Source organism: Brassica napus, chromosome A9 (assembly GCF_020379485.1).
Source record: "Brassica napus cultivar Da-Ae chromosome A9, Da-Ae, whole genome shotgun sequence".
In the NCBI taxonomy this organism is placed as follows: domain Eukaryota; kingdom Viridiplantae; phylum Streptophyta; class Magnoliopsida; order Brassicales; family Brassicaceae; genus Brassica; species Brassica napus.
In genome coordinates, this window is record NC_063442.1 from 42,307,615 (window position 1) to 42,327,348 (window position 19,734).

The following is a 19,734-nucleotide window of genomic DNA, read 5'->3' on the forward strand; positions in this document are numbered from 1 at the left end:
TCCACAAGATTCATAGAACTTGGTAGCTAGTGTCAGCCGTTTTAGTGGTTCTGCAATTACAGTTTTGTTGTGGTGAAAAAGTGGTTGTAACTCTTGTGAAATCTCTGCCAATGCATAAACTCTTGAGTTGCAGATGTCCACTTCAGACCCTCTGATGAGCAATGTTTTGGCAGCACAAGTCTTTAGTCCTGAAAAGGAATATGCTGAAGCATCTTATCAGGTTGATTCAAAACTACAAAACATGATTTTCTCCCCATTGCATCAGAATAATGAGACGGCCTGGAGTGACAAGAAGACGATCTAAACTCCAGAAAGTTTCGTGGTGTTTCTCTGGGACATCTTTAAACACAACCACTTGAGAACAGATGTAGCAGTCTCATAGACACATGATAGAACAAAAAAAAAGGAACATCATAACTGTCTCATTTTTGTTGCAAGACATAAAGTTTATGTAGTCTTTACTTTCTGTACTAAGTTCCTCACTGAACTTGAGCAACACTGACTTAAAATACTTTCAATGCTGCTTCTGCTATTGTACTTGATGCGAGACACTTGTATAACGTACCTGATGGTTATAAGGATTTTATTTGATGCCCAAAGTTTTGTAAATTTATCTCTCGGAAACAGGGTCTTGCTATTGAGATGGTCCCTTTGGTGTATTGTTTCAGTCATTATCTGTGTGTGTAGGAGGAAAAGATAAGGAATCAGAATGATTACATGGAATCAATAAAGAAGATGGAGGAGAGCTGGTCAAAGAATCAGAAGAATCTGGCTGCAAGAAAGACTTGCACTTAGAGTGGAAAATGGACTTGACATCACTGTTAATAGAAGAAGGTGCACTCTCTTGTGTTGTTCAGAATGCTAAAACCGAAACTGCAGCCATCAGATGGCATATCGAACTAGCTCTCTGCCATTTAGTAAGTGTGTTCTCATATATACATGTATTCAACACACTGATTTGCATCAACACATTCCAAAGAGAATGGTGAAGGAAGGAGCAATATGGGGAGCTGGTAAGGATCATAGTTTATTATTTTTGTGGGCTTTGTATGTGTAAATAGACGTGGTAGTGAAAATTAATACAAAAGGAGACGACTTTGTAGAGACTGGTCTACGATTGTACATGTTAATGCCATTCATTACTACAAACTGAAGGGGCATCAATCAAGCTTTGTTTCAACTAGTAAGCCCAGATACACATCATCGAAACACTAACCTCTAGCAACTAAGATCCAAATATTCTAAGAAAGCATATCCAGAAAGCTTTTCTTCATTCTACCATCCGATAACATATCCATAACAATCTTTATGGTTGAAGCATCTGCAGAGAACCCACACCTCTTCATTTCTTCGATAAGTTTTGCTGATTTTGTTAAGTCACCATCTCGGAGATGTGCCCTGATAAGAGTGTTGTATGTACAATCATTTGGCGCAATCCCATCCTCTTCCATCTTCTTACATAACATGCCCGCTTCAGACAGCGATCCTTTCTTACACAATCCTCCAATCATTGTAGTATATGTCTTGACGTCTGGTTTCACTCCTTTCGAACGTAGGCTACAGAACAAACTCCAAGCATCATCGACCTTATTTGCATTGCACATCCCGTGAATGATGATATTATATATACCAATATCAAGTTCCATCTTACTCTTGTGCATTTGATCAAGTATTCCCAAAGCCTCTTCTACTTCTCCATTGTCACACAATCCATCCAGCAAAATTTTGTAGGTTACAATATCAGGATGAACACCTTGAGAGACCATCTCCTGGAAGAGTTCTTTGGCAACATTAAGTTTTCCTGATTGACAAAACCCTTGGATGAGAGTGTTATAAGTGACTGTATTGGCAACCACTCCTTTGACAGACATTTTGCGGAAATGTCTCATACCTTCATCAACTCGTTTAGCCTTACAGTATCCATTTATAAGGGTATTATAAGTCACGATATCAGGATCGCATTCCTTGCTAACCATCAGATCCAGCATCTGGTTGGCTTCATCTAAGCGTTTTTCATTGCACAGCCCATTTATCATAGAGTTATATGTAATGATATCAGGATATGTGCCTCTTGTGATCATCTCGTTGTACAAATCTTGAGCCTCAGTAAGCTTTCCCACTTTCACAAAACTATCAATCAAAGAATTGAAAGTGATGACGGTGGGGGTGATTCCCCTTGTGATCATATCCCTCAGCAACGGTGCACCATCATCCCATCTTCCAGCACTACAGAAGCCTCTAATGAGAGAGTTGTAGGTAAAGACATTTGGTTTGATACCTTTGGTTTCCATTTCATTGAAAAGGCTGAGTGCATCTTCGAGGCTCCCATCTTTGCAAAGACTGTCAATGATGAAATTGTATGTGACTGCATCGAGCTTGATCTTTCTGTGTTCCATCTTTCTGAGCAGATCCAAGGCCAAGGCAGTGTTACCTGACTTGCACATTCTGTTCAAAACCGGACCATAGGTACGTTCATTGGGTTGGCATCCATTATCCATCATTCGATCGATCAAAGCCATTGCCTCAGACACTTCACCTTGGAGACAAAGTCCATTGACAATAGTGTTGAGCGTGATGAGATTTGGTATAACCTCCATTTCCACCATACGATCAACTAACTCCACAGCTTCGGAAACTCTACCCACCAGACATAAACCGTTGATCAAAGTTGAGAATGTGATTGTGTCAGGCTCATACCCAAGCCTCAACATCTTACCCATCACAGAAAAAGCAAAACCGAGTTTCCGCAGACGGCAGAAGCAATTGATCATAATACTCAGCGTGTAAATGCTATGTGCAATCCCTTGCAGTTCCATTTGCTTGCAGAGATCCAACACGAGATCATACTGTTTCGTTCTGGCTACTGCACTAAACAGTTTATTGAAATCCATGACCGTAGGAAGAGGACGAGACCTAATCATGGACTGAAACAGAGCTACAGCATCCTTCTTCTTGATATCGACCAGACCACTTCTCAGTCTCTCTTTGTAAGATGAGAGATTTCTATCGCTGCCGAGACCAGAGTAGCCTCGTTCGCATGAGGATCTGATAAAAGAGAGCAAAGGAGTTGCAAGAGTACCAACAGGACTCAGGGGGATAGGAGACACAAGCACCAATCTCCGACACAACATTGTTTGTTTTTTTCTTTCTTCAAATCTACAAATCTGGAGAAAAACAAAACTAGAAGAAGCACAACAACTCCACTCCCATCTTCACTGACTTTGATGATTCTTCGCCTTTCACCACAAATACATCTTCACCACCAAACGAATTTCATCTACAGCAGAAACATTCCATCGTTAACTTTGTAGATCATCCCGGTCAATAACACGACGAAGAAGCCAAGGGGAAGTGTGTTGTATCTGTTTTTTTTTTTTTTTATCACGTCTCGGTTCAGAAGCGGTACGAATCTGGTTTGTATAAAAGCAGACCGCGTCATATCATGTCCGAATTCTTTTTTTTTTTTTTTTTTTCATTTTCAATGTTAATAATTACAGGAGATATGTCGTAGTAACATGTCCGATTTCATTTTTCTGTTTTACACAATTTCAGTTTATAATTTGTTGACAGCTCCATTAAGGAACTTTACTTCCATAATCGCAACTCAACTAAATATCACTATATTGGGATCAATCAAATCATTCACACCTCAAGACCGGTTCATGCTCATTCTTGGTTATTAACCCCCCCTCCCCATCATTTCTGGTTTGTTTAAAAATAGAAGCTTAAAGCTTCATAGAAACAACGCTAATTCAAATTCATCATTACCCCTACATATCTATTTGCTAATCTGAAAAAGAAATTCTATGCAACTCACGGTGTTAATCATATTGTGAAACACAAAAGAATATCCTGGTTTCAAGTATGCTTTAGAAATTTTGGTAGAGATTCTTGATATAACTTTTAGAGTTGCAAAATGAGTGATTTGTATCTTTTTAACTTCACTTAAAGAAATACACTTAAATTTTGTTCTTACTATCCAATCATGGTAGCGTCATGATAACGATTGTAATCAACATAGCAAAAATCCAAAAAGCAATCTTAAGCCATTTTCATATATAAGGAGTGCGACTTTTGTGGTCCACAATTCAATAAAGTAAACAAAGAAAGTGCTACAGAAATGGAGACTTGAAGTTGTAAGAAACTGAGTTCGAGAGTTTATAGGAACTTTAACCAATGTTTTATTTAATGCCTTATGGATTTTATATTTACTGTGTTTTTTTTTTAATATGTGGACCATTATTATCATGCATCTCTATCTCCTAAAGCTATTGAAGGAGAGATAAAAGATCATCGATAGAAAAAGACAATTTCACTGATATACACACATAAACGTGCTTATTTATGTATCTTGAAGCATGAATGTTTGTTTCCATACAAACTTAAATTATGTATTGAGTTGATCTTTCTTTTCCCGTGTAAATTTTGTACACAAATATTTAGTTGGTTTAAGAGAAAACTTACTGGAACAAAACATGAGTCTACTTACCTTTACAGTCTTTGTATCGGTGTTAAATAACATCCCAGTGGGAAGAGACCAACTAGGACCCACAATTTCAGTACTCTGCAGCCACACTGTTTCGTTTGTGTGTATCACTCCCACAAATTTAAAGCCATACCCACTAAAATCCCGAGGAAGATTTGGGATCACATGAATATGCTTCACCCAAATTTGGTCCTCTAACACCCACAAAGCAAAGCTTACCAGGTGTTCCAACAACACAAAAGAAGCCAAACTCCCATTATAGTCAAACAAAATTGCCTCCGAAGAAGCTTGAATATCAAAGTAATTGATTGAGCTGAACTCCTCGGCATTGAGGTCAAAGTCTATCACCATTGAAATTGGCGCATCAGACCTGGATGCAGCTGGATAGAATATATGTCCAGCTATGCATACCGGTTTCCACTTTATCGGGAAATGCTCTATTCCACAACTGATGCTTCTCCACGAGTAACGTTCCCCAGCCCTTACTGTGTGACAACAATGGTTTCTAGATATCAGGTCTGCTGTTGTCATTGCCAAAATCTTGAATGTTTTGCTGATAGGATCGTAACCGAAGTAACTCTGCGCTCCAATGCTGCCTCTTACCACATCCGAATTGCGTACGGTAAAAGACATGCCAGTGCTGGGGTTGTGTATTTCACAAAAAGACGGTTGCATATCGAAGACCAAACCATTTACATAGGTAAAAGTTAGATCTCCCACTTTATGACGGAGCTCTGTCTGATGATTGACATCTAGAAAATAACCGAAGATTTCTTGAGTCCAAGGCAAAGGTGACGTCAAGATATTCCCGTGGTAAAATCGACTGGCCCAGTCTAGAGTGCATACAAACAATAGATGAGTCCTTGTTCGACTCGAAAACAAGGCTGTGAAAGATGGACGACTAATTATTGACGCCCAAGTTTTCGACACGCACCGGCACATGGCTAGAGATTTGGCAGGCATTCTCGTGAGTATCTGCTCAATCATAGAATCAGGGATGTGGTCCCCACCTAAACGTATGCCACAAGGTACGTCAAATAGAACATCATCATCATCATCTTCATCATTAGTCTCAGCCCAAGCATTCCTAATCCAAACGACTTCTTTCTCATCAGGTGTAAAACCGCTGCTGACGATGCCGAATTTCGAGCGAATCTGTCTCGGTGATTGGCAGGCTGTGATTGAATCTGCGATGGTTTGGAAGCAGAGATCAAGCAAACTGTTGATGATAAGGTAATCTGCAGCCATAAGGATAGGGTAAAGGTCTGTCCGGTTATAATGTATGAAGCTGTCGTCCAACCTCTTCAAATCCATTTCGGAGGAAGAAGAAGAAGCGCGGACATGGTTCTTGCAGTAATCGATCACTAAATCTAGAATCTCGTCTTTGACGTCTTCGATCAGAATATCGCCTCCTTCACAATAATTCGCTATCAACTTGGATTGGGATGCAACCACTTCATCAATCTCGTATATTTTGCCTCTACAGCTTCTCAAACGTACAGTCTTCTTCTTCGCCATTGAAAGATCAAAAGAATTGAGCTAAGAGTGGCTAAGCCCTAGCTGAATGTCTAAGACGAGGTTTTTACTAAATTAGGGTTTAGCCTTTTAGGTAATACAAGTCGTATTATACACGACAGATGTTTCGAACTCTCAGACCAAGTCTGAAACTCGGGTCTGAAGCGGGTAAAGCCCAACTCCAACATTAAAGACATTTATTTACTAATTATTTCATGTGTTTATACAATACTTAAAAAAAAAACAAAACAATAATTAATTGTACATCGAGTTGTTTGAAATATTTTGAAGTCATCCTTTGAATTCGCTATCACCATGAAGTGAAGTTCACTTTAGAGATCATAGACAAGGATATACAGATTGACAGGCAGTGGCGGACCTATGTACATCAATGGGGTGGCACCTGCAACCCCATAAATCTGTATAAATATGATTTTGTCCATAAAAACAATGAAAAAACAGTAGCTCTCCTGGTTAAGTTCAGACACATTTTAGTTGTTTTTTTCTTTTTATGTACATAGTTTGACCCAGGTTAAATTTAATTCTGAGTCCGCCACTGTTGACAGGTTAAGGTATGATCTCTAAAGTGACATAATTATCCAGTGATAAAACAATGGCTCGAAGACTTTCTCTAAGTATTACCAAATAACTTGCAAGTATTTAAAATTTAAGCAAGTACTTGATTAATAAGTACAAGTAAAAAAAATTAATACTTGCACAAAAAATTAATACAGATCAAACTGTTTTGTTTTGGCAATGCCAGTAAACAATCTATTGAAATCCATGACCTTAGGAGGAGGACGAGACTCAATCATGGACTGAAACAGAGCAACAGCACCATCTTTCTTGATTCCAACAATCCCACTTCTCAATTTCTCTCTATAACAGATCTTTCTGTCGGAGAAGTCTCGTTTGCAAGAGGAAAGTAAACAAGGAGTTGTGAGAGTACCTCCTGAAGGACTCGAGAGGATACGAGGCACAAGCACCAATCTCCGACACAACATTTTGTTTGTTTGGTTTCCAATCTGGAAAAGCCCTCTAGAAGAAAAGAACAAGGACAACATCTTCAGACTAATCGGAACTAACTAATCGGAACTAACTAATCGGTTTAATATAAAACCTGACCGCGTGTGAGTGATATATCATGTCCGGTTCAATACTTTATCTTCTATCAATGTTCACTACAGTACAGTTGTTGTTCAATAGTTAACATGCCCGGATTCATTTATTTCGGTTTTACTTTTACCCAGTTTCAGTATACTATTTGTTGACGATCACAAAAGAACCTTTACTTCCAAAATAACATCTCAGTCAGTCATTCACACAGACAGAACCAAGAAAGCCCAGAGTTTCGCTTCAGCTTCTCCAATGGCGGTTTTTTTATGTCCGATTCTTTATATCTTTTTACACAGGATTTTTAAAATGTTTGTCAAAGCCAGAAAATAGGTGGAATCAAATAAAATGAAAAAAAAAAATGTGATTTTTATTCGGTAACAAGAAAACCAACGACTTCAACCATTGTATAAAAAACTTCAAGACATTATTACATTACAAAAACAAACAAACAGATTAACCGAGACCTGAGGTTTCGTCTTGGCGAGGAGCGTCCGCTTTGATGCGCGGTGGTCTAACAATCTTATCGATCAGCCCGTACTCCATAGCTTCTTCTGCGTTGAACCTTTTCACTCTGCTCAAGTCTTTGAAGATCTGCATCATCATTCATTCTTCATCATCATAAGCACTCACAAGTTTACATGTTTACTGTTTGGTTATTAATATGTCAAAAAGGAACAAAAACTAACCCTTTCCGCAGGCTGCCCTGTATTGTTGGCTAGCTCGTTGAAGAGGTAATCTCTTATCCTTGAAAGCTCTTTTGCTTCGTTTTGGATATCATCAGCCTGAATAAATAAATTGCATTAACGATTTTAATAGTCCATAACTAGAGAGATAAGCTCGGATTATTTACCTGACCACGGGCTGCACCAGCTGGTGACGTGAGGGCGATTCTTGACAATGGCATCGCAAACCGTTGACCCTTTCCACAGAAAACAACAACACACAATAATTCAACTTTCCTCAGAGTCTAGCTTACATGATTCAAAACAGAAAAGTTGTGAAAAGAGATTTTACCTTTTCTCCAGCAGCAAGAAGAAAACCTGCAAGGTTATAGGCAAGCCCAACACAGTGTGTCCCCACCGGACTCTTCAAGCTCTTCATCGTATCATAGATAGCCAGACTTGGAGTAAGCTGTTCAAAAAATTACAATATTAATCTTCAAAACTTTAGACAAGTGTAAGCAAAGAATGAAAGAGAGAGAGAAACTCACATCCCCTCCTGGTCCATTAAGGTACATATAAATCCTCCTCGAGTCATCAAGAGTATCAAGATACAACATAGTTGCTAGTATCTGGTTGCTAAACTCTTCATCAATGTTTTGTCCAATGAAGATCACACGCTCTCGATACTACAACAAAACAATCAAAGTATCAATCTTTTTAATTGCTATATAGAAACGTATACACAAAGTTGAATATATACTTACAAGGGCATTCCATATGTCAACCCATTGCCAAGTTCCTTCTTCTCGGTTTCTGTAAGGCACTCTCGGTGTACCTATTGGCATCATCTTCACCCTCGACCTATTCGCTTTCCCAGTCCTGCAAAAACACATAAACCACACACACTACTCAGGCGACTAGAAATGAACCATAACATTCAAAGGCAAACTTACTTTCAATGTAACTTTCATAATCAACAAGCCACATCTCGTTTTGTACTATAAGTTCTTAGCTCACGTTTATAACTCATTACAGGAACTTTCACCACTAATCAAGCATACATTTTTGTAAGTGCGAGCAGCAAAAGCCAAGTCTAGAATCAATTAAGGTGGACATTACCCGGACTCCAAACTCTTGTGGATCCTGCCATAGAACTCCTTATTCAGATTCTGATACCCATTTGTCAAAAAGCCTGCAATAGATTCCGACAAGGGTAACACGAACTTCACTCCCATCTCACTTAAACCCAATTGGATTAAAAAAAACTAAAACTTTCAGACAGATAAAGAAGAAAAGGAACGAACTTGCAGATTGAGGCTTTAACCCAGAATAAAGCTTGATGCTACAGCTGCACAAACATTACAGTAAAAAAAAAAAATCAATCAGATGCAAGTGTGCGTGTGTGTAGAATCAGAGACATAAACTATGTAAGATTTAGAGAACCTCGGACTCAGAGAACACTGGTGAAGGGTTGTATTAAACGAGACCGCCATGCTCGTCGAGCGTGTTAGAGCCGAACACAGATTGGGTATTTTGTTGGAGAAGATGAATGTGTTTATATCCAAATATCAACTAAATGTTTATTGGTTTAACTAAACCGGTTGGTTCACATGTGCAATTGTATTTGGTTAAATTAGTTTTTGACTTTACTTTGGTTTAATGAGAAGACTTTGAACTTTCGACTTCTTGTCTGAAAAAAATGTTTCTAAGAAAGGAAAAAAAAATACACAAATGTTTCTGCCACTAATCTTACAAACACCAAACTAGTATCAACAACAAACACTCATGTCCACCAGCACGGCGGTGTCTATCAGATGAAAAGAGATCGAAGAAGATTAATGGACCGGTTCTTGTCAATCAATCCTCGTGATCATCCAGCGCTGAATAAATCATCCTACCAAAGAGAGAAAGTGTTTTTAGCTTGTCTTGATCTATAAAGAAGAAGGCTAAGCAAAGAGATGTTGTTTTCTTTATTACCAGAAGATAGTGAGAAAGAGGTTAAGGATTATGTAAGCGAGTTTGAACAGCCGCTTCTTCTTTTCCCAGTTAAGCAAATTGAAGATCTCTGTGACATCTACCAAGTGTTGTCGCTTCGAGTAGCTGAACAAATTAGAGAAACCGAATGGGAATCATCACCATGTAGTTTGGAGATGCTGTAAGTTGTGTAAAGAGAGAGACTTCACTTACAGTTGGAAGTTGTAGTAGAGATAAGGGAGGCATAGGAGTGCCATGAACCAGTGTCCTGTAATGAGATAGAATACACAGAGAACTCCCTGTACAATGAACTCCGGTAAGACCACGGAGTTTATCCTCGATGCAGAGTCGTATGGGTTGATGTAATCAAACTCAAGATCCGCTAAGCAAACAAGCTGCAAAATTAAAGAGTTTGATTCCAAAAAAAAAAAGATAAATATTTTTAGTTCTCTTTCTAACACAAATTGTGTAATTAATCAAGCTTATGATCAATAAGCATATCAATCTCAGTGACTTCTCTGGACATAGTCTAAACTCATAAATACACTACAACATAGACTCCGTTACAACGGGTCAATGCAACTAATAACATTGACCCTAACATTCCAAAAGTTGAAACTTTCCCAATAACAATCATGTGGCAAAGCACAAAGCCTCAAACTTTAGGTTTAGTTTTGTCTTAAAATTGAGAATCGGATCGAATTAGAACCTGATAGACGATGATTCCGACAAGAGCGATGAGGAAGAAGAAGGATATAAGCCATGTCCAAATATCTCCCATCTTCCTCCTTCCTTCTGCCTCCGATCTATTTCCCTGATGTTTCTTGTTCTTCTCCAACTAAACTTCGATTAGGACAAGAAGTTAGTAGTCGGTCAGTTTGGCTTCGGTTACGAGATTCTGGTCGGAAACAAGAGCAAGGCACGAGCCTTCCGGTTCTGTTGTTTCCCGATGCTCCGGTTCGATTCTGGTCATAATTGTTTTCTTTTACTCGATCCGTTCCATGCCGGTTTAATACTTTAATATATCAGTAGGCTTCTTATAAGCCCATGGGCCTGTAGAGTTCGTTCTAATAGTTTGTTTGCCTGTGAGTCGTATAACTAATTTTTAAGAAGGAAAAAGAATGGGGCCCAGAAACCTTTAAATCATGCGATGAGTCGGTGATTGTAACCAGTTTACAAAATACCATAACTTTATTTCAACAGTTGTCAAATTAATTATTTAGGATAGATTCTTTTGCAAGGCTAGGGGATAGCCAAACTATCCAAGTTCACTAAGTAGATAATTACTTACTATCGCTATCAGTATAGAAAGGTGTCCTTGATTTCTTAGTGACAATTATATAGTGTCTTACAATATGGTTTTATTTATTTCAGTTCTAAACACTATATAGTGGAGTGGTTGAGAATGAAAACTCTCATATAAGCTTGTTAATCAAGCAGATTACGTTATCACATGATTAATGTCAATAAATTTATTTAAAATGGGTAGGTCTTTGTTTGAAGAATGTCACTTCATTGGAAAACGAAGATCCAGATTTTCTTATTTGTGTCAGTAGTTACTTTTTGTGGTAAAAGTTACTCATTTAGTTATAAGTTGCAATCCAGAGAAATGTTCATTTACCGAATTAAGATATCTCATTCCATGTAAAAAGTAGGGAAATTAGGTAGCATATACATAACAAACTATAAATTAACTATATAACCATAGCAATTTTTAGGCTATGATATTTATGTATTATTTTTTATATTGCCCTTTTTCACTTTCACCTCTTCTTTTTATATAACTTTATAAGTTTAAAAAGTACTTATTTGGATTTTTTAAATACCTATAAAAAACATAGATTTTTTTTTGTATATGAAATGTTTTGGATTTTGTAAAACTAACATATATTTATAAATTGAATATGTACAGTTATAATAAGATTTTTTCTATTCTATTTACGAAACATAGAATAGAATTGCACTTATACAATCTCTCTTTGTGCAATCTCTCCCTCTATCTATCTTCTCTATCACCATCTTTGTCTCTCTCCATTTTTTCATCTATGTATGTATCTCTTTTTCTGTTTCTCTTTCTTTCATTTTCTCTTTTATTTCTTTCTCAATATGTAATGTTCAAATAATGTAGTGTTATATTCTATAATATTTACAAAATATAGAATAGAATACCCTCCCTCCCTCTCTCCTCCCTCCCTCTCTCTCTCTCTCCTCCCTCCTCTCTCTCCCTCCCTCTCCCTCCCTCTCTCTCCCTCTCCCTCCCTCTCTCTCCCTCCCTCCCCTCCCTCCCTCCCACCCTCCCTCCCTACTATAGATGTACGTTTGTTTGAAATGATCTATTCTATATCGACATTTGAAATAAAATGGTACATAGCTGTTCAGTATGGTATACAAACGCTCATGTGATACGAAGGACTTCAATGTCCATTAATGTGGCAAAAAGACACATTTCCCAAACCATGGCTATATTCTTAATTTTTTTCCTATTATGGTTATATAACAAATTCTCCCTAAAAAGTATATATTAATATATCTATGTCTACTGTTGCTACTAAACATTTACATTTCAAATCTCATTGTCTTTTGATCAAGTGTTTCACAGCATGATATTTAAAAATAAACTATGTGTTTTAATGCATGGATTTTGGGTGGTTGGTATCTAACAGACAAGATAATTCTTACAAATGTACTATCCATCTTTTAAGATTGGACTGATCTAAATTCTCTGCTAACAAAATTGAATTCTTCCTTCAATATCGGCGGAATATGTATGTAAAGAAGTTAGAATCCATGGATCATTCGCATATGTATAAGCATGCATACATCAGAAAGTGGGAGACAGTTGTGACATGTGGTTTCATACGACATTATATATTGACCAATTAAAACATGACTCCTACTAACCTCCACCTTTTACTTTAATTATTGTTTTTAGTTTTCTTCATTTTGATTTTGTATCTTACAATGGTTTGGTTCCAAATACATAAGATTAAGTTAGGCGTTATAACTAGAGATTTTCTTACGAAATACTATTGCTTAATATTTAGTAGACAGTATTTCACTTGGGGCCCCAGTATTTTGAATACTTTGAATGATGAGAGAACGTTAAAATCAAATTTTATCTAACTGGTTATCTTTGTCCAAGGAAAATAGTGGCCAAGATTTGTGATCAAGTGTGTTTACAGTGTTGAAATTGACAAAATGTTCTTAAAATTATGCGTGCAACATTCCATGTTGTTCGCGAAAAATGTTGTGCTATCTTCGTTTGTGAACTGTGTTATTTGTAATGTTCTATATCGTCACATGCGATACGTGAAGTGTGATTTATATTGGTGTTTCTACCATCCAACAAACAAGATTCCAAAGAAAAACGTAGGAATGTATAGTGAACGATGACATACCACGAGTGTGATTTTTTTTTAATGAAAATTGTTTTGAAGATTAAATAACCGCAATGATATTTTTGTTTGTGCTTATGTTCTTTGTTTTCTGTTAGCAAAAAGGAAAAAAAATGTGAATTTTGTGAAGAGTACATAGGGGTGTGGTTATACTCATGACTTGAAAGTTCAAACGGCTAGCGACGGCCGTGGCACTCATGATAATGAACATTCACACAAAATCAATGAAAAAAAACAAAACCAAGCAACCAAATATTATAGATTTCAACAAATAACTAGATTTTGACCCGTCCAACCGCACGGGTGTTTGTTTTCACTTTTCTATACATAAACTATTATTTTAGAACATAAGTGGTATATATTTTTAATGTTAATCATATACTTAAATATTTATATAACTATTTCAAATACAATAATTTTATAATTTACATGTTATAATTAATTAATTGTTTAAACCGTATGTATTTACCACTTCTTATTATATATTTATCTTATTGTATTTGCATTTAGTTATTAAGCAAATTAATATATTAATGAGAAAATATATTTAAAAATTATTTTGTATTTAATTTATGCTAAATTTTGACCCGTCTTTCAAAACTGGATTTCTTTTTACCAATATTAGATAATTTATTATTGTATATATAAAAGTCTAAGATATGTTAATTTTTAGACATGTATTATATAGTTTGTTAATTTTAAGCTATTCTATCATCATATTATATTTTAATAAATAATTTATATTTATGAAAATAAAATTTATTAATTTATCACTTGAATATAATTTTATCATATTTATTTTAGTATAATAATTATATTTTAACATGATCATGACTATAAAGTAGATAAAATAGGATATAATTGATTTATTTTCATTTTTAAACGATAACTTAAAATACATTAAGTTATTGTTTAATATTTTTACACAGATTTATTAGAATTTTTAAAATATAATATATAAATATATATTATATTTTAAATGAAAATATATTATGATTAAAGTAGTTACAAAGATTTTATATTATTAACTTTCAAAAATACATGTTAATTTTTATACATGTATTATATAGTTTGATAATGTTAACCCATCTTACCAACATATTAGATTTTATTTTTGGACATAAATATTTTATAATTACGAAAATAAAATAAATAAATATATAAATTTAATACAATTTTATTATATTTAGCTCAATATAATAATTTTATTTTAATATGATTGATTATGATTATATAATAAATAAAATATTATAGATTTTTATTTTTAATTTTATATAACTGAATATATTAATGTATAATAATATTTTAAACTAATTTCGAAATTAGCAAAAATATTTAAATATAATTTCGAAAATGAAGATCTTGTAAAAATCTTTTTAAACAGATTTGTTAGAATTTTAAAATAAATATATTTATATTTAAAATGAAAAGATATCAAAGATATTATGATTAAAATATTTTAAAAATTCTATTTATTATTAGTCTGAACTAAAATATAATATAAATTTCTATGAATAGGTCCATTATGTCCATTTTTAAAAAAATCACACATGAATCAAAGTTGTGACTTCTGTTTTAATATATAAGATATATGTTTTAGAAAATGGTAAGAAGTAGGAACCAACATCGTTGGTAAAAAAAAAAAAACATCGTTGGTAATGAAATGAGAATCTCTAAAATGATTTTCAGTCGACATTCTTTCAACTTTCAAAGAAAAAAATCATTTACCAAGAAACGTCCATGGGAGTCAAGAATAAAATGGTCAACACTACATACTCTCTCCCCTTTAATGTCTTCCACACTGTCTACCTAGAAACAAAAATAAATTCCCACTATACCCTCTTTACATGTCCGAAATCTGAACACATCCCACGTAGACAAAAAGACACAAATGGAAAATCCCACTCACCAGTTTTAATTTTGCATCAAAGAAAGGCTCAAGAGTCCAGTAATTTGCATGAGTAGCTGAACTCTGTAAACTGAACTCATCTTTCTCATACAGTACCTTCTTTTGTCAATAAAGTTTGATGTATACATAACTTAGCATCTGTGGTAAAATCTAATAATGTATTTTAGAAATAGTATAAAAACAAGTATAGATTACGAAAATCTAAAAATGCATTAAATTAATTAAGGTCCCAAATAGTTTCAGTAGTAAAAATAAAATAAAGTAAGAGACAAGAAAAGGTGAAAAACATGTCCGAAAACCACTTAGAAGCGCGTGAACAAAACGCTCCAATGATGGGGAAGTGAGAGAGTGTATGAGCCAATGTAACGCTTGGGTTCTCGTACGACGTGGGGGCTCTGCTTTCACCTTGTTCCTTTTTTTTAAAAACGTCCACTCCACGCGCGTAACTTTCTATCAATTGTCTGAACTCTCTTCTTCATCTTCTTCTCCCCCCCACTGTCTCTTTCTTCGAATTAGCAAAAAAGAGCGACCAGTGTGAGTGACATTAGAAAGAAACCATAGAGCAGTGAATTTCTTTTGATCACCGGAAACGTAACCGTCTTCCGGCGGAGTTTCCCGGTTAAGAAAAAATGTCACACGTTTTTTACGAGGCAGCAACATCTCCCGCTTAAACCCCTTTTTTAAGACAGAAACAAGAAAACAAAACATCACTTCTCTCAAAAAACCCACCTCGAAAGTTCCGATCTTTTTCAATGTCGACGACGAACGCTCCCACGCCACCTCCGATCGACGGGTTAACAACCGACGAGCTAACAACGAAAGCTTTGAACAAGAGATACGAAGGGTTGATGACGGTGAGGACCAAAGCAGTGAAAGGCAAAGGCGCGTGGTACTGGACTCATCTCGAGCCAATCCTCGTGCGCAACACCGACACTAACCTCCCCAAAGCAGTGAAGCTCCGCTGCTCGTTATGCGACGCCGTTTTCTCCGCCTCCAACCCTTCTCGCACCGCCTCAGAGCATCTCAAACGCGGCACGTGTCCCAACTTCAACTCCTCCGTTAATGTCAACGTCAACCCTTCTCCTTCCTCTTCCTCCTCCTCTCCTTCTCACCACCGGAAACGTAACTCCTCCGGCGCCGCCGTCCCTTCTCGTCTCAACCACGTGACGCCGATAACCGTCGTGGATCCTTCGAGATTCTGCGTCGAGTACTCTGCTCCTCCTCCTCCGCCGCATTTGATGCTCTCCGGCGGAAAAGACGATTTGGGTCCGTTGGCTATGCTCGAAGACAGCGTGAAGAAGCTCAAGAGTCCCAAACCGTCTCACACGCAGTCTCTCACGAGGTCGGAGATAGAGTCAGCTCTGAGCTCTCTCTCCGACTGGGTCTTCGAATCTTGCGGGTCGGTTTCTCTCTCGGGTCTGGAGCATCCGAAGTTTCGAGCTTTTCTAACCCAAGTCGGGTTACCGATCATCTCCAAGCGAGACTTCGCCAAGACGAGACTCGACGTGAAGTACGAGGAAGCTAAATCAGAGTCCGAATCAAGAATCCGAGACGCCATGTTCCTCCAGATCGCGTCGGACGGGTGGAAGTCAGGAGAGGGACTAGTGAATCTGGTCGTGAATTTACCAAACGGGACGAGTCTGTACAGAAGAGCGGTTCCGGTGAACGGAGTTGTGCCGTCGAACTACGCGGAGGAGGTTTTGTTGGAGACTGTGAAGGGTATTTGTGGAAATTCGCCTCAGAGGTGTGTTGGGATAGTTTCTGATAAGTTTAAGACCAAAGCGCTGAGGAGCCTTGAGAGCCAGCATCAGTGGATGGTCAACCTGTCTTGTCAGTTCCAGGGGCTTAACAGTTTGATCAAAGACTTCGTCAAAGAGCTGCCTTTATTCAAATCCGTCTCGCAAAACTGCGTGAGGCTCGCCGAGTTCGTTAACAACACGGCGCAGATACGTAACGCTCATTGTAAGTATCAGTTGCAAGAACACGGCGAAGCGATAATGCTTCGGTTACCGTTGAGTTGTAGTAGTAGTGGTGGTAGTAGCAAGGCTTGTTTCTTGGAGCCGTTGTTTAATCTGCTTGAGGATGTGTTGAGTTCGGCAAGAGCGATTCAGATGGTAATGCATGATGATGCTTGTAAGGCGGTTTTAATAGAGGATCATGGGGCTAGGGAGGTTAGAGAGATGGTTGGAGACCAAGGGTTTTGGAACGAGGTGGAGGCGGTTCACGCTTTGATCAAGCTAGTCAAAGAGATGGCTCGGAGAATAGAGGAAGAGAAGCTGCTTGTTGGGCAATGCCTTCCTTTATGGGAAGAGCTAAGAGCCAAGGTTAAAGATTGGGACTCTAAGTTCAACGTAGGGGAAGGACTTGTCGAGAAACTCGTTGAGAGAAGATTCAAGAAGAGTTATCACCCAGCTTGGGCTGCTGCTTTCATACTAGACCCTCTTTACTTGATAAGAGATAGCACCGGGAAGTATCTTCCTCCGTTCAAATGTTTGACACCAGAGCAAGAGAAAGATGTGGATAAGTTGATAACAAGGCTTGTGTCTAGAGACGAGGCACACATTGCGTTGATGGAGCTTATGAAATGGAGAACAGAAGGGCTTGATCCTATGTATGCAAGGGCGGTTCAGATGAAAGAGCGTGACCCGGTCTCTGGTAAGATGAGGATAGCTAATCCTCAAAGCAGTAGGCTTGTTTGGGAGACGTATCTTAGTGAGTTCAGGTCACTAGGCAAAGTTGCTGTGAGGCTCATTTTTCTACATGCAACTACTTGTGGGTTCAAATGCAATTCCTCTCTTTTGAAGTGGGTAAACTCGCATGGACGGTCACATGCGGCTATAGATAGAGCTCAGAAGCTGATCTTTATATCGGCTAATTCGAAATTCGAGAGAAGAGATTTCTCTAATGAGGAGGATAGGGATGCAGAGCTGCTAGCCATGGCTAATGGTGATGATAATTTGCTTAATGATGTTCTTGTTGATACATCCTCTGTGTGAGTTTTTTAAGTTTGACATTTTGTAGGATTATTTGGATTCTTTTTTTTCATTGCTATTACCCTTTACTAGATCATTAATATTCAATTTGTACTTGGTTCCTTTAGACCATCTACAATGCTACACTAAAATTTACTCTATATTTCACTCTAAAATAGAGTAACTCTATTATAGAGTTGGATTTGCTCCAATGGTTCACTCTATAATAGAGTTACTCTATAATAGAGTGGAATATAGAGTAATCTTGTTTTTTTACTCCAAATATAGAGTGAAAAAATAAGATTACTCTATATTTCACTCTATTATAGAGTAACTCTATTATAGAGTGAACCATTGGAGCAAATTCAACTCTATAATAGAGTTACTCTATTTTAGAGTGAAATATAGAGTAAATTTTAGTGTTGCATTGGAGATGCCCTTAGAAGTTGAGAAAGAGATGACATATCATCCATATGTGATTTGAGTATTTGTATTCTTTAGCCTATATATAACCATAATTTTCCGGTTATTTCAAATTTGCAAAGTTGTAGTCTTGTGATCATACACAAAGTTTCATCACCATGAAACATTCGTGAAACATTCCTTGTCCTAACCATGGATGTATCGGTTAGAAGTTAGAAACTCTAATAAATGACAGCTTTGGCTTCTTCTTGTATTGGTACAAAATGTAATGATCCCTCTGCTTTTTTCATCGAAATTCATATTCTTAATCATGACTTAAAAACATGTCTTTACTTTTCGAGAAAATAACTTAACTTTTGAAAGTTTAATGTTCTTTCTTCATGATAACGTTTGTTGATATCAATGACAGACTAAAGATGCACATTTTGCCATCTAGAGTAGCTGAAGAACAAAGCCTAATTATCGGCTCTTGATTTCATTTCAACCGTGATTATGATTTCGACAATGCAACTATATATATGTCTAAGTAGTTATCAATATATTTTCTAACTATTCAGTGGGAGGTTACATCAAAATCATAGTTTATTTGTTGTTGTATACAAGTTCATTTTGAAGCAGTGAAAAGTGAAATTTGTCAAATTACAAATGTTGAAGAACGCTTCTTAAAACCCTACACCCTTAACTCATAAATATGTGTTGATATTACCCTATTTGATGTTTTATGGATGAAGCTACTTATTACAAGTCTTGTTATATATATATATATATATATATTTTTTTTTTACTAGCAATTGTGTGATCTAAAATGATTTAAGTTTAATCACACATGAATTTCTACAGCCATGAATAGTTAAAAAGGTAGATATCTTTCCTCTTTATTTCTACGAGCCAATGGTATGTACTTTGTGGGGTATTTTTTTGAAAAGAAACATCTGTAACCCATGATTTATATTCTTGTAAATCATAACTTTATCAATAGTACCATTATTTGAAATCTAGTGGCAAGATTTCATAAATGGACTGACCGGACAGCTAAAGTGAAATTACACAAATTAGGTAAAAACAGTGAAATCAATGAAAAACAAACAATTATTTAGAAATGGTAAAGAGAAATACAATGATTTAGATGCTATTTTTCTATTTAAGCTATAGGCAAATAGATAAGTCAAGTACCTCTTTTTTTACACACACACTGACACACATGCATGCATACGTACATATGCATGTATATATTTAAGTTAATAGCCTATAATTCAAGTTAAAACTTAAAAACCTGTTTTCC

The 19,734-nt window shown here is 36.6% G+C and overlaps 4 protein-coding genes across 5 annotated transcripts; 1 reads left to right on the plus strand and 3 right to left on the minus strand.

The window, feature by feature from the left end:
- Positions 1–1,058: 1,058 nt before the first annotated feature.
- Positions 1,059–3,381, minus strand: LOC106397421 (pentatricopeptide repeat-containing protein At1g12620-like). Its single transcript, XM_013838003.3, has one exon. It carries the CDS (start codon positions 3,129–3,131, stop codon positions 1,242–1,244), a length of 1,890 nt encoding a protein of 629 aa, XP_013693457.2. The 5' UTR covers positions 3,132–3,381; the 3' UTR covers positions 1,059–1,241.
- A 4,063-nt stretch (positions 3,382–7,444) lies between these two features.
- On the minus strand, positions 7,445–9,383 carry LOC106402160 (ATP-dependent Clp protease proteolytic subunit-related protein 2, chloroplastic). Of its 2 annotated transcripts, none has more exons than XM_013842839.3 (9): positions 9,223–9,383; positions 9,084–9,127; positions 8,899–8,971; positions 8,544–8,658; positions 8,328–8,465; positions 8,132–8,248; positions 7,968–8,036; positions 7,804–7,899; positions 7,445–7,708 (listed from the first exon to the last, which is right to left on the minus strand). In XM_013842839.3, exons 1-9 carry the CDS (start codon positions 9,270–9,272, stop codon positions 7,571–7,573), a joined length of 840 nt encoding a protein of 279 aa, XP_013698293.2. In that variant the 5' UTR covers positions 9,273–9,383; the 3' UTR covers positions 7,445–7,570. The 2 variants fall into 2 exon arrangements, with proteins under 2 accessions (XP_013698293.2, XP_048597752.1); XM_048741795.1 differs by having other exon boundaries at positions 8,899–8,983; positions 9,223–9,349.
- A 62-nt stretch (positions 9,384–9,445) lies between these two features.
- Positions 9,446–10,739, minus strand: LOC106399336 (protein cornichon homolog 4). The gene is made up of 4 exons (XM_013839811.2): positions 10,463–10,739; positions 9,967–10,148; positions 9,757–9,879; positions 9,446–9,673 (listed from the first exon to the last, which is right to left on the minus strand). The coding sequence occupies exons 1-4, from the start codon at positions 10,532–10,534 to the stop codon at positions 9,637–9,639; spliced, it is 414 nt and encodes a 137-aa protein (XP_013695265.1). The 5' UTR covers positions 10,535–10,739; the 3' UTR covers positions 9,446–9,636.
- A 4,548-nt stretch (positions 10,740–15,287) lies between these two features.
- LOC111213799 lies at positions 15,288–18,126 on the plus strand. The gene has a single exon (XM_022715637.2). It carries the CDS (start codon positions 15,810–15,812, stop codon positions 18,051–18,053), a length of 2,244 nt encoding a protein of 747 aa, XP_022571358.2. The 5' UTR covers positions 15,288–15,809; the 3' UTR covers positions 18,054–18,126.
- The last annotated feature ends 1,608 nt before the right edge of the window (positions 18,127–19,734 follow it).

Bases quoted from the DNA above. Each gene is read 5' to 3' on its own strand.
- LOC111213799 (XM_022715637.2), top strand. From the start codon at position 15,810: ATGTCGACGACGAACGCTCCCACGCCACCTCCGATCGACGGGTTAACA.
- LOC106399336 (XM_013839811.2), bottom strand. From the start codon at position 10,534: ATGGGAGATATTTGGACATGGCTTATATCCTTCTTCTTCCTCATCGCT. The intron at 10,149-10,462 runs GTTCTAATTCGA...TTAATTTTGCAG, and splicing joins TCGGAATCATCGTCTATCAG to CTTGTTTGCTTAGCGGATCT. The intron at 9,880-9,966 runs GTAAGTGAAGTC...TAATTTGTTCAG, and splicing joins CTCTACTACAACTTCCAACT to CTACTCGAAGCGACAACACT.
- LOC106402160 (XM_048741795.1), bottom strand. From the start codon at position 9,272: ATGGCGGTCTCGTTTAATACAACCCTTCACCAGTGTTCTCTGAGTCCG. The intron at 9,128-9,222 runs GTTCTCTAAATC...ATGTTTGTGCAG, and splicing joins CAGTGTTCTCTGAGTCCGAG to CTGTAGCATCAAGCTTTATT. The intron at 8,249-8,327 runs GTGAGTTTCTCT...TTTTTTGAACAG, and splicing joins TTAATGGACCAGGAGGGGAT to CTTACTCCAAGTCTGGCTAT.
- LOC106397421 (XM_013838003.3), bottom strand. From the start codon at position 3,131: ATGTTGTGTCGGAGATTGGTGCTTGTGTCTCCTATCCCCCTGAGTCCT.